General features: G+C 51.5%; 1 protein-coding gene across 4 annotated transcripts in view; it reads right to left on the bottom strand.

The window, feature by feature from the left end:
• The window catches only part of ERBIN (erbb2 interacting protein), a 119,759-nt gene that overhangs the window by 22,632 nt on the left and 83,462 nt on the right, over window positions 1-13,665 (bottom strand). For all 4 annotated transcript variants that reach the window (XM_078867625.1, XM_078867624.1, XM_078867626.1 and 1 more), the window contains 11 exons: window positions 13,445-13,589; window positions 11,644-11,716; window positions 11,097-11,226; window positions 8,167-8,282; window positions 6,851-6,920; window positions 5,163-5,262; window positions 4,324-4,448; window positions 3,611-3,829; window positions 3,027-3,194; window positions 2,296-2,428; window positions 1,489-1,681 (listed from right to left, as the gene is read on the bottom strand). In XM_078867625.1, the coding sequence (XP_078723751.1) occupies window positions 1,489-1,681; window positions 2,296-2,428; window positions 3,027-3,194; window positions 3,611-3,829; window positions 4,324-4,448; window positions 5,163-5,262; window positions 6,851-6,920; window positions 8,167-8,282; window positions 11,097-11,226; window positions 11,644-11,716; window positions 13,445-13,589 (1,472 nt within the window). The remainder of the gene's footprint in view (window positions 1-1,488; window positions 1,682-2,295; window positions 2,429-3,026; window positions 3,195-3,610; window positions 3,830-4,323; window positions 4,449-5,162; window positions 5,263-6,850; window positions 6,921-8,166; window positions 8,283-11,096; window positions 11,227-11,643; window positions 11,717-13,444; window positions 13,590-13,665) is intronic.

Here is a 13,665-nt window from a genome sequence, read left to right as displayed (position 1 = left end):
TCCAATTTGAGCTCGTTGCCCCGATCCGTGTGCCCCTCTCTCGCGTCCGTCTCCCAGTGAAATTCCCAGCGTGCATCTCTCCACGCCGTTTTTGTTTACGCAACTCACGGCTTTTATTCCATTTCCTTTGTCAGAATCATCGTTTCTCGTCCGTGCGATTTACCTCCGATGAGCACGGTTGGCTACGCACGATGCGAAAGAAGAAATGCGTTTAAGCCGACAGTCCCACGGTGGTTATCACACTGCAGTATGGCACCTGGCAATCAGAGAGTTCAATTCCCAGACGTGGCTAATGTGCAGTGGTGAGCGATACCCGAGCCGGTCCTGTGCGCCTCTCCTCCTTCATCAAGCCCCACACTGACCAGCATGGTGAGGCATGTCAAAACAACCAGCGTGATCGAAAAAGGCACTGGGAGGCCTTCATCCAACAAGGGTGTATCTGAAGTGATAATGTTACATCTTGAATTACTGCTATTTAACGTGGGTTGTTATTTACTACATTTATTTGACTTATTAGTACGTATATTTGCGTTATAAGGCTATGCTAATGTCAAATGAAGGGAGCTTTTTGTTGTTGTAAAGTATGTATGTAGAATTTATTTCGCAACCGTACGTAGCCAAGCGTGCTCATCAGAGTTGTGCATGTACACCGGTGCGCCAATGTCGTTTCTTAATCGTGAGATTTTTTTGGTTTTAATTCTTTTCAGAAAGATTTTTTACTTCAATTCACTTCAGGCGTAACATTTTTTGTATTACCTATCGTATTTTTTCAACCCCATCTTCGTTCACAGTAAAATACGCAGAGAAATGCTCCGATAAAATGCACCCTGGAGAAAACCCACACGGAGGACGGGACAACCACCAACGTTGGCAGACAGCCCGATAACAACCGAGCCACTTGCTGTACCGCCCGACACATGTACCCGACCTTACCTCCCTGTGCAACGCATTCCTGTGAATGTAACACCGTGACCATTCTCCCAACAATAAACTAAATAATCAACTCGGATAACATTTCAGCAAGACTCAAGGAAAAACATCTTTGGGATTTTTTCCCCCACTCTAATTTTATCCCGATTGTGCTATCGGCGACATGAGAACGGCTCACGAAAGCGGATATTACAGAGCTACCTCTGAGATTCCTGCAAGCGAAGTGAGGTCCTCCACACAATAGTAATGTCACAGACAGCAAAGTCCGTCCCGTGGCAATCAAATCCGATATTGAATTCACAGAGCTGGAATTTAGCCAAGTTCCGTTTCTGAAACCAAATTTTACCCGATGTGTTTTTTTTTGCCTGCAGTTGTTGGTGCCTGGGCTTGACACCAACACCTCACTCAGAGGCCACTCGGCTTGGATTCAAACCCAGGATGTTAGCGGTGCTGGTTCAGTGCTCTGAACTCAGAGTCAACCTGGCCATCTCCTCCCTCTCAAGCATCACGTTAAATAACAACAACAATAAATAAACATTGGTGGTTGGGGGGGTTTACCCTTTCGGAGAGCTTTTGATTTGGTCCGGGAGACTCTCTTGGGCCTGGCGGTGGAAGCTACCAGAAGCGTTGCTGTCGGCGGTGGGGGGGGGCAGCAGCGGGAGGTCACGCACGAGGCTCAGGCCGTTGCTGTTGTTGCGGTTGCTGTTGTAGTCCAGGTCCAGTCCGATTGAGAGCGGCACGGCCCCCTCGGCTGAAGACGGCGGGATAAGGGGCATGGGGGGGGGGGGGGGAAGCGTGGGTCAAACGACGGTGGCAATTCTGCGAAAGACTCAAGCGTCCTGTCGACACAACTCCAAAGTTGCACGGTAGTGTTGCATCGAGCTGGAATGTAGACAACCTAAGCGCAAATATAGATTTGATTCTACGGTCTGTAGCGCAGTACGCTAACCACTCATCGAAAGAGTAGGAAACTTTAATCAGACTCGCAAAATTTGGCGAGCGGACAAAAGTTTGTGTGCGTCTCGGAGGCGCCCGGCTCAGAGAAACTCGAGAGCTCGCCAGAACAGGTGGACCTGTATTCAGACAGCTACGCGGACAATCACCTGCAGCGCATTCGGGCGCACCTGCATTCAGGTGCTTCTGTAAGGTGGAGGGTGAATCAATGCTGCGTATTTTATGGGGGGGATTTGATTCCAGATGGCGGCGGAGAACCGACGGCCGGCAGGGAATGTCCTTGATCTGGGGATGACGAGTCGGTTTTAGGTGGGAGCTCCCTGTGGAGCTCAGGCCACTGATGGAGATGGTGCCCGACACGACAGGCACAAAGGAGAAGGGATGACCGACAGTCGGCATTCACGTGGGCACCTCTCTTCACGGGCTGCGACAAGGCGGAGAGTTGCGGCGACCGAGCGACCGATTGCTGTGGCTCCGAGAGGAAGGGCTTCCTCTCTTCCTCCTCCTTGCGCTGCTCCTCCACCTCGCTGTCCTCTTCGCTCTCCTGCGGAGGACACAGGCGGACACGGGCGGACACAGGCGGGCGTGTTAGTGAAAGCGGGGCTCTGACTGCAGCCGGCGATGGCGTTGCAAAGCGAGGGGCTCGAAAACGGATCTCCGCTTGGGTTAAAGTCTCAAGATTTGCACGGTTGGCTACGTATGGTGCAAAAGAAGTTCTACATATAGGATGGGTTTCACAGTGATTACGTCATCTTGCTCTATTTAAGACCGGAAGCGGGTGGATTGCCTGCCTATTCTGGCAAATCGCCCGATGATGATGTTGTAATTACCAGCGAAACGTCGTACTACTCAAATTGTAAATGTTGTGGATTTACTCTCCAACACACTGGTGGGCTGAAGCAGTAAACTGGCTGTTTACGTGACAAATCTTACTGGCTGTGTCGTTGGTGGAGGGTTACGACACATTTATACTCACGCGATCTAAACCAAAAAACCTTTATTATTAACAAACATACACTCCCCACAGATATATAGACACAGACATGGGGCGAGGTCAGGAACTAACATTTTCTCCCGAGGCTCAAAGCAGCTTGACCTTCTGGCAGTTTCACAGGCCTCGTTACGCGCACAGAGCCACACACCTGGGTGTAGTGGTTGACGATGACGGTGGTGTTGGTGACGGTGGCGTTGTTGACGGTGGTAGTGGTGCTGCTGCTGCTGTACACGAGGCCGACTGCTCCGGTGGTCTGGATCGTTCCGCCGTCCACCGTGCTCGCTAGCCCCCCTCGGCTGGCGCCCTCCGCGAGACCCTGCGTGCGGGCGGCACCGCCAAAATCGTCATCGTCGCGTCGACAAATACTTCCGCCTGGCAGTCCCACGATGAGTTCAGTCCGGCGGCAAAACACCCGTCCGGCACGTGCGTTAGAGAACACACGCAGGTTTGAGACGTCACACCGACCGGTAAGCGGAGCCCACTTACGACGCATCGCTACAAGTGTTGATGGCCGGCAGTCGAGACCAACAATGGAGTTACAGCCAAAGGATGGAAACCATAGAGATGGGAGCGATTAAATCAGCTCGTGCGTGGGCGCTGGATGGATTGTTACATCACAGGACCATGAGAGATGATGACAGCTCCTGCAAAGCCTTCTCCCAGCAGTGGACTATGTGAAAGATGACGATGGCGACGATGGCGATACTCCCGATGGAAGCCTGGCCGCTTTACCTCGGCAGTCGGCTGCAATCCCGGCGTCTGGCTGGCGTCCGCGGGAGCGGACAGCGCTTCCTTGCTGGTGGCCGCCCTGGCAGCGGCGGCGGCAGCGCCGGACGCGGTGCCGGCCGTGGCGCCGTCGCTGTGGATCTTGTTGACGACGCTCTGCGCCGTCTTCACCAGGTTCTTCAGCTCCTCGGGGTACGGCGTCGGGTAACGCTTCAGGGTGCCCTCCTGCCGGCATCGCCGCCGCAGCGCCATTAGTACAAAAATAAGGCGGCGCGAAATGTTTCTCCCGAAATTAATTCTCTTTCGTATGTATGTATATATGTATGCTGAACTTCTTTCGCATTGTACATAGCCAACCGACCGTGCTAAGTCACCACCAAGAGACTCAATCGACAGTCTACGCAGTTACAGTGAACGCACGCAGCTACACAGTTTGGAGAGGGGGAGCAAAACTGTTATCTTGCCTACACAGTACGTACCGCCACAGATACACGTACCTGCTGGGTCGCCATTGCCCCCCCCCCCGCCGATACATCTATGTGTCCACACAGAAAGCTGCTGCTGAGAGGATATGGTTTAAGCGGCTGGGAAAAAGTTAATAAATTGGTGGGTCACCTGCGGGGTTGGACGCAACAAACGACAGAAGAGCGATCGACCCCGATAGTTTATCTATTTCCTGCACGAGTTCTGCGTCAGCACTTGGCGTGTCCGTGTGGCACCTTGACGGTGTCGGGGTCCCTCTCCTCCCGTTGGTCGTCAAACTCGAAGGCGACCTGCGTCCTCTGCTGCCTCTGCTGTTCCCACAGCTCCGCGTTGAAGCTTTCGCTCTCCGACTTGTACTCCACTGCATGCGCACCAAAGACAAAGATATCCCCCCGTACAGCCTTAACAAACTTTTCAGGCAATCGCTGATTCGCGAGCGGCAATGAAGGCCGGCACGGCACACAAGGGGGCGGTGGGTTGCCAACACCACAACCGACCGCCATTGTCTACCCAGTGGTGATGTTTACACACTGCACCAGGTACTGATTTGAGGCCGAGTCGACCTAGGTGAGGCCCTGGACCGGTTCAAATAATCGCCACTGGTGTTGGCCGTGAGCAGGACTCAAACTCGGGCCACCGGGTTCGTAGCGCAGCACGCTAATCACTACACTCCTGCTTCCCACACTGCAGAGGCTCCACACGCACACACGCACCGCACACAGACACACACATTCACAAGCAACTCGTGTGCACATCCGCACGCACAAACACACGCACGCAACATGCACGCGAGCCGCTGCTCCACCATCCACCACTGCTCGACACCCACAGTCTCCTCGCCGTGCACGAGACGTCTTGCCCTGTGAATTAAAGGGCCCACGCTTCCCAGCTTGTTGTTGGGCTGTCACAGTCCCCGGGCCACACCACTTTGGCGGCACGGTGGCAGCGCTGTGGTCAACACTCGGGCGCCTGCGTGGGGTTTCCAAGTTCTTGCCCTCTTCTGCGAGTGTGACGCAACAACCGCCGGGAGCAGGTGGCGCACGGTGCGGCTGGTGGTGGCTGTGCGCGTGCTCACTGTCGGGCGCGCGAGGCTGCTGCGGGAACATGTAGTTGGTGAGGACCTTCACTCCGCCATCGGCCGGCTCGTCCACCTGCAGCGGGATCAGCGGCTTCGACTGCAACCGACAGGGGACGGGAGCACGCGCACGCGGGAGAGGGGAAGCCACCGTTACCAGGGCGACCGTCGGCTGTCGCGGTCTAATCCCAAGGGGTGGGGGGCGACGGGGCGGCTCGCCCCCCACTGTAGGGGCAAGTGCTGTTCGCGAGCACCTATGAAGGCTGGTACTGCCCACGAGGGGCGTGGGTGGCCAGCACCACGTCCGGCCACATTTCTCTCCCTAGTGGCGATGTTTACACATCGCCCCAGGTACTCATTCGAGTGCCGAGTCGGGCTAGGGGAGGTCCAGAGCCGGTTCAAATAATCGTCACTGCTGTTGGCCGTTAGCGGGAATCGAACTTTGGTCGCCTTGTTTGTAGTGCAGCGCGCTAACCGGGCAATACACATTCGTCGATACACACTGTGGCCTTAAAAAAAGAAAAAGTATATAGCAGGTGACATTTCGGGCAATAGTTCTTCTCTCTTCTGCACCGTACTTTTTTTTCTCTTAAAGGTGCCTGCCACTTGTTATTTGTGCACCACTGCCAAGGCAGCAGAAAATATTTTTTGTAATTGAGAAGAAACACAAACACGGGGTGGGGGTTGGCAGCACATAAAAGGCACATAGGGATTCTGTGCCACAGTCTCATCCCCCAATAATCTCGCGATATCGCCCACCCGCTCACTCACTCACCCCTGCCCGTCTGTCCGAAGTATCAACTGGGTTTGATGGACAGGCCGGGATTTTTGAGAGCATGGGGAATTAGGGCAGCAAACTAAACAGAGATCTGGAATATCGGCAAACGAAAACACAACGCGGACAAATCTAGACGGCACCAAAACCCTAAAAAAACACTGCTGGCAGCAGGCGTATGAATTAATCCGAATCTGTATTTATACCGGAGGAATCCGATGAGCTATAAAGGTCTTTTTCACAAATGTCCAGTAGGGGCGGGTCAGAACGTGACAACAACAAACAGTACAAACACACGATAGTCGTGCCAAGTACAGGAAAGGTAAACAAATCACCCAAACACAAACAAGTAAAACTAAACCATCCCCATCCTACCAGGCAAAGCCTACTGAGATATTCATTTATATTTAAGAAACGACCTGGCCACAAAAGGATAGCTCAACAAAATGGCTTATCATTTGGCCATTTATAGCAGCAAAATAATCCAAATAATCTGGATCCTCAAGTGGCCCGGTCACCAATAACTGCACACACGGTAAAAACCATTAATTTGGTTCTGCACTAAATTTGGTTGTCTTAAATGCAGAGCTTTGAAAATTACATGACGCTCTGACTGTCACATCATGAACATAATGGCTCTCGTATGGCAGAGCGGATGATAAAGTGTCGCCCCCTCCATTGCGTGGACCAGAGACGTCACTCGAATGCATCTCAGAGGCAGCTCTGTGACATCCGCTTTTGTGGGGCATTCTCCAAAACGAAGTGGGGTACAGTGTGTGCTTTGCGAGAGCTCTCAATGGAATCTTCATCTCAAGACACGAAGGGTTACCATTGGGCAAAAAATACAGCTGTTTAAGCGAGAGAATAAAATGTGCGGTAAACTGCTGGGTCGTGGTGGTTGGTGGTGGCGAACCTGGTTGTCGGAGAGCCACAGGGCCGTGAGCTCCTTCAGGCTTGTGAACGAGATCGGAAGGAACTTGAGTCTGAAACAGAAAATTGTTCGCATCAGGTGAATTGTTCGGGTCACGGGTGGAACGACTCGCCCATTCGTCAGATGAATTCTCGCAATTTGGGGGTTAAAATTCAAATTCTATCCCATTGTCATCTTCACGGTTTTTCCTGTCTTGTTAGTCGTCTTGTGTTAGTCGCACAAAGATATATTTGCGTAACATTCGCGTATAATTTGAAGGCGCTGCACGCAAAATAATTTTTTAGACACATTATTCCGTATATTTATCACGGGAACACGGATCTATTTGTATGAACGCCTACATGAATAATTATTAATTATAATAGATAGTTGAAAATTAAGCTATAGGGATGATGATGCATTGATGATATGTGATATTAATGATGATGACAATGCTTCTGCACCAACACAGGGCCCCACTAGACCGGTTCCTCCTGCGAATCTACATGCCCTGTGCGTGCGCCCTTCTGTCAGAGACAGCACCGATTCCGGATAAAGCTACTTCTCCTGGCACATTCCGGTTTCGCCACCTGCACCATGTTTCAACTCCAGTCTCGAAGCCCTCAGATGGAGTCTTGGAACCTCCTTAAACCTGGCGCCACGGAGCCAGCACTGATTTTCACCTCCACACTCCAAACCGTGTCTTCCACACTGCCCCATGTTGGGGGTTTGGTGGGCGGGAAGTCAACCGTTTGGGAGTAGGGCTATGAAACCATCCTCAAGCAGCACTCTCGTTAACCTCACAGCAGCTGGGTCAAGTGACGCCAACATAAAACCAGTTTGGCCTGTCCGGGAACTGAACATGCCGTAAAATGAACCACACCCCATCATCTTTATGGTATATATTTTAAGGGCCACATTATTTATTAGTCACAGCACGGCCTTCCTTGACACTGGGGGCTCAGCTAAGGCTTTGAGCCGCTCAGTTCCGTTCAAAAACACGCAAGCGGGCTCAGCCGTGGCTCGGCTCACGCTCGGCGAATGCAAATTCTGAGCGTGGCCGGGATCGTGCTCAGAGCTGGTGTTGCTGACCGATGTATTGAGATTTAAAGTTAGGCGTGGCTTTGAGCAGGATCACTCGGGGCAGAGCCAAGCCTGACGAATATGGGTCGAGGACCAGTTCAGATAATCGTATTCGGTGTTGGTGGCCGTGAGCAGGAATCGAACTTGGGTCGCTGGGCTCGTCGCGCAGGGCTCTAACCACTGCGCCACCGCTCCCCCCCACACATATGCAAACACACACGCGCACACACACACACCGGTTGTCGCTGACGTTGAGGACTCGGAGGTGAGTCATGTCGCCCATCTCCGAGGGAAGCACCTCGAGTCTGTTGCAGCGCAGGGACAGCACCGTCACGTTCTTGCAGTTCCCGATCTGTGCCGGACAGGCAAATAGAAAAGACCCCCCCCCCCACCACCACCGTGTGTTGTATTACAAACTGTTCAAGATAATAATAATGACAGTAAGCAACATTCGGAATGCGTGCATATATCGTAAAATGGATGCAATGTTCAATCGAGAACTCGGAGGCATCGAGCCAGAGCTCAAAGTCCATTTTATGTAGCCTGAACAGGTGAGAGCCTGAACAAGTGAGAGCCTGAACAGGTGAGAGCCTGAACAGGTGAGAGCCTGAACAGGTGAGAGCCTGAACAAGTGAGAGACTGAACAAGTGAGAGCCTGAACAGGTGAGAGCCTGAACAGGTGAGAGCCTGAACAGGTGAGAGACTGAACAGGAGGGGGCCTGAATGGGTGAGGGCCTGAACAGGTGAGAGACTGAACAGGTGAGAGAATTAACAGGTAAGTGTCTGAACAGGTGAGAGACTGAACAGGTGAGAGACTGAACAGGTGAGAGACTGAACAGGAGGGGGCCTGAACAGGTGAGAGACTGAACAGGTGAGAGCCTGAACAGGTGAGAGCCTGAACAGGTGAGAGCCTGAACAGGTGAGAGCCTGAACAGGTGAGAGACTGAACAGGTGAGAGACTGAACAGGTGAGAGCCTGAACAGGTGAGAACCTGAACAGGTGAGAGCCTGAACAGGTGAGAGCCTGAACAGGTGAGAGACTGAACAGGTGAGAGACTGAACAGGTGAGAGATGAACAGGTGAGAGATGAACAGGTGAGAGCCTGAACAGGTGAGAGCCTGAACAGGTGAGAGCCTGAACAGGTGAGAGACTGAACAGGAGGGGGCCTGAACAGGTGAGAGACTGAACAGGTGAGAGACTGAACAGGTGAGAGCCTGAACAGGTGAGAGACTGAACAGGTGAGGGCCTGAACAAGTGAGAGACTGAACAGGAGGGGGCTTGAATGGGTGACGGACTAAAGGGGCGATAATGCCCAGGTTAGGCCCTGGACGTGTGAGATATTGCAGAGGTGAGCCTTGAAGGTGATTGCATGCTGCGTGTGTGCAGTGGGAGAGAGTTCCAGATGGAATGATGGCCAACGTGGTCAAAACACGATGATGCCACCACCACAGCTCACTGCCAACGCTTTGCACCCTGTTCCAGCCAGTCACTGAGCAGTAGACAAGCAACCTCCAAGATCTGTCATAACAGTGTCCTACCATCAAGGCCTTGGGTGTCATTCGTGAGCACCTATTAATTAGGACAGACGCACGCAGGTATAAGTATTTTGAATTTTACCAGGTAAGGCTCTTGTTCAGAAGTGGCCTGGCCACAAACGATAGCTCAACCAAGTGGTTTATCGTGTGGAAATTTATAGCAACCAAATGATCTAAACGAATGTTCATAAATGTGGAGGAAAAAACCGGAGGACCTGGAGAAAAATCCACGCGACCACCGGGAGAGAGACATGCAAACTCCATATATAGAAGCGTCAGGGGCGGGATCGAACCTCCGACCTCCTACACACCAGGCGAAGGTGTTTCCATCGAGAAATTACTGCATGAAGGCGGCAGTGCGGCAAGTTTGTTACAAACCCATCTGTGAGGAGTTGTTCACGTTATCCGTTTGTACGTGTGGTGGGTTTCCTCTGGGTAGACGTTTATTCTTACCCAAACGCAAAAGGAGCCTCACTGAATTGGAACTGGACAAATATAGCTCTCTCTACTCACTACAGCAATTTTGCTGTGGCTGTTCCACCTGATGACGGAAGCTTGTGTTGCCTCCGAAACGTCGTTATTTAATTTAGTTATTTTCATTTTATTATAATTTAAAAAATTTCATCTACGTGACTTTACCGAAAAAAATCAAAGAGTATGGATCCTTGCAGTCACGAAAACTTCAAATCTAGAATGGCCAAATATCGCAATGTTGTAAGCAAGCAGGGATTCCTCTTGAAAGAGAGTCTGGAGACTAGGTGAGGCTTTTCTGGATGAATAAATGACATTTTCATTTTTATTCTTTGTATGTCTGATAAACGTTGATTACATTTCACAGTTGCTTCCTCCAATCTCTTTACAAATTCCTCCCTTTCCGTTTTGTTGAGCGTAGTAAAAACATTCACATTCCACTACGATAAAAGACTCCAAAATCCTGCAGAGTATGTTCCTATTTTTTTTGTCAGCAAATTTATTTTTAAACCCCTTTAAAGAAACAGAACATTCCAAATCCCTAGAATATTCACTGTCAATTATTATGGAAATCTTAACTTTCACGCTTGGCAAAGCAGACTGCAACAGCGTTTGCACAGAGAGGATCAGGGCCACAGGGAGGGCATGTAACCACTCGCCACACCCCCACGATCGTTACGACTGGGGGTGACACAATTTGACTCTTATTTTTCTAATTTCGACACTCATTCGTATTGTTTCGCATGCGCACTGTTTTGTCCACCTCATTTGGTCCAAACGTAACAACGGCACGTAATTTAAATTGAATTGGCATTGCTCGGAAGTGCGTGGATTCTCGCACGCGCGATTCGATGTGCGCGTCGCTAGAAACGTCAGTCTCCGAATCTCGTTGCTTGCCGAGCAAGACCTCAGACGGCACGCGAGTGCGGACGGAGAGTGAAAGCGAAACGACAAGACAAAGCCACAGAAAGATTCCGGCCCCTGAAAGGGCGACGGCTACGGAGAAAGCGGCAACCTAGAAAAGAGGCAAAGCCACCACAGGGAGGGCAAGGTTCACAGCAAGGACAAGGTCGCCAAGACCTCGGACCTGGGGGGCGTTGGGGGGCGAGCACCGTGATAAGAAAGAGAGAGGTGGGGGGGAGACAGGGACGGCATCGTCACCTCGGGGGGCAGGGAAGAGAAGTGGTTTTCGTCGGCGGTGAGCGTGCGCAGGTTGGCGAGACGACCGATGCCGGCCGGAAACAGCTCCAGCTGATTCCCGCTGCAGTCCAGCTCCTCCAGGCTGTCCAGGCTGAGCACAGCAGACGCGGGGGGTGGTGGCGGTGGTGGCGGCGGGGGTGGGGGGCGGAATGAGATACACGCGGGGCGTGAAGGCGGAGGAGGGTGGGCGAGCGTCATCAACCCACACGGACGAGGCTGCTGATGGATCGGCAGCCAAAGAAGAGTCCGTGCCCGTTATATGGCAATACTTCACCACGTTGGTCAAACAATGGATTTTGATGCCCTGCCCCTTCGCTCCTGCCCACAATGCAGCCCTGCGGCAGCCTTCAACGTCGGCTTTATGGAGGGCTGTCGCACATTCAAGCGCAACGCAGACTCGAACTCTGCTTAACTTCCAGGATCTGACAAGATCGCATATCCCGGGCGATTCGGTCGTATTGCACGGCGATTTTAAAGGGGCAACGAGCAACTGGACAACGGTACTCACTCTCCGAGGGCTTCGGGCAGCAGCGACAGCTGATTGTCGTCCACTTTGAGCGTCGTCAGGCTCTTGAGGCAGCCTGGGGGCACATTGCGGCCACAGAGACACGCGGGGGAGCACACGGAGACGTCGCGGCGTGAGCGGCGATAAAGCGCGACCGCACACACAACGCTCTCGTCAAGCCAGTTGCGTTACCGTCGCGTTATCCGGAACGTCACAATGCAAAGCGAGCGACCATTTGACACCGATAGCTACCCAACAAGTCGTCACGATTCCAGATTGTGACGAGTTGATTCGAGGATCAGTCATTTGTTTCATCATCTTTTCTTGAACACGTCGGCTTTTCGCGACCAATATCATCCATAATACAGGGTTTTTTGGGTTAGATCACGTAAAAATATAAGTGTCGTTAAACCCGCCACCACCCGAGAGTCAATTAGAAAGGGTTGTCACGTAAAGAAAACATGCCAATTCGTTACTAGTACAGCACTAACCGGTGTGTTGGAGAGCAAAGCCACAACATTTACGATCTGAGTACGACGTTTCACCAGTAATTACAACTAGCTAGTTGTAACTACTGGTGAAACGTCGTACTCAGATTGTAAATGTTGTGGCTTGGCTCTCCAACACACCGGTGTGCTGTACTAGTAACGAATTGGCACGTTCTGTTGACGTGACAAACCTTACTAAATGGCCGTGTCGGGTGGTGGTGGATTTAACGACGCATTTATATATAAACGCGATCTAACCCAAAAAAAGACTTGTACGGTGGATCTATTCTTGAAATCATGTCACACCCGCAGCAAACTGCCACAGGAAACGACGCAGCCTCATTACGATTTTTTAAGTCTTGCCCTTTGTTACGATGCCTCTGGAGGCGATCCCTTCCAAACGTGAAGTTAAAAAATTATAAAATTGATGCGATTTCAGATTATAGAACAGCACGTTGCGTAGTTGTAACTTCCGTAACGTGCTGGTAGTTATACTCTCCTGTCCACACAGGGTGCAGCAGGTGGAGATAAACCTCATCCCGGTGGGGAGATAAGCGAGGCTAATCTCTTGAACAGATGTGGCTCATTAAATAATAACAAACCGCCGTGAGGGCTGACTTACGTTTTAAGAGATTTTTTTTTTGCTTTCTGCCCCCCCACCTCAGCTCCCCCTCCAAGTTTATTTCAAACATTGAAAGCAGAAATAAAGTAAACAAAGTGGTCTGAAATTTGTGTTGGTTTTTAAAGGAACTTAATCTGGACCGCTCAACTTAAATGCTTATATAGTCCACGTGTAACGACTTGCGACACCACAGCCGGTTAAAATTAATGTTTAAAAACAATACAATAACAAACTTGGCAACCGATTCATCATTCGCTGCCAGCCGACGAGCATTCTCCGGCATCTTAAATCACGACACAATCTCACCGGAATTCACCCCAACCGTTGTTCACCTATACCGGTATCACAATCGAGATATCCCGGCACAGCAGTTAAAACAATGGACGCCGTTTTCCTAAATCCCCCCCCCACCGCCGTCTCTTGTCCGACCAGCAACAATTTAGTCAATCGGCAGGCAGGTCCGTGTGCGGTTGGGCCAGCGTAGAAGGGGTCAAAAAATAAATGCCCTCCAGATTGGGGGAGCACTTTAGAGCTCCCTCTAGTGGAGGCCCTCGCTTCAGCAGTGGCGTCAGAAACGAATTTGCAAGGCCGTAGCTTCGGTTTGCATTTTTATTCATTTCTCATTTTAAAATAAAACCACAAACGACCACGTCAAAACGAACACAAACAGAGCGACGAGCCGGCAGTGACGCACCGATTTCGTCGGGCAGCTGGCAGAGCAGGTTAGACGACAGGTGCAGGTCCTCGAGGGTTTCGCAGCCCGCCACGCCGGGGTCCATGGTCTCCACCTGGTTCTTTGAGGCGTCTAAGTAGCTCAGCCGCTTCAAATTCCCCAGGCCCTGAGGCGGAGGAATCGCACGTGCGGGGGGGTAACGCACACGCTCAATAATTCAACGGAAACGCGGCCAAACCGTC

This window comes from Lampetra fluviatilis, chromosome 24, assembly GCF_964198595.1.
Source record: "Lampetra fluviatilis chromosome 24, kcLamFluv1.1, whole genome shotgun sequence".
Taxonomy (NCBI): domain Eukaryota; kingdom Metazoa; phylum Chordata; class Hyperoartia; order Petromyzontiformes; family Petromyzontidae; genus Lampetra; species Lampetra fluviatilis.
Note: the sequence above shows the minus strand (reverse complement) of the source record. Positions and strands in the feature narration are given on the sequence as shown.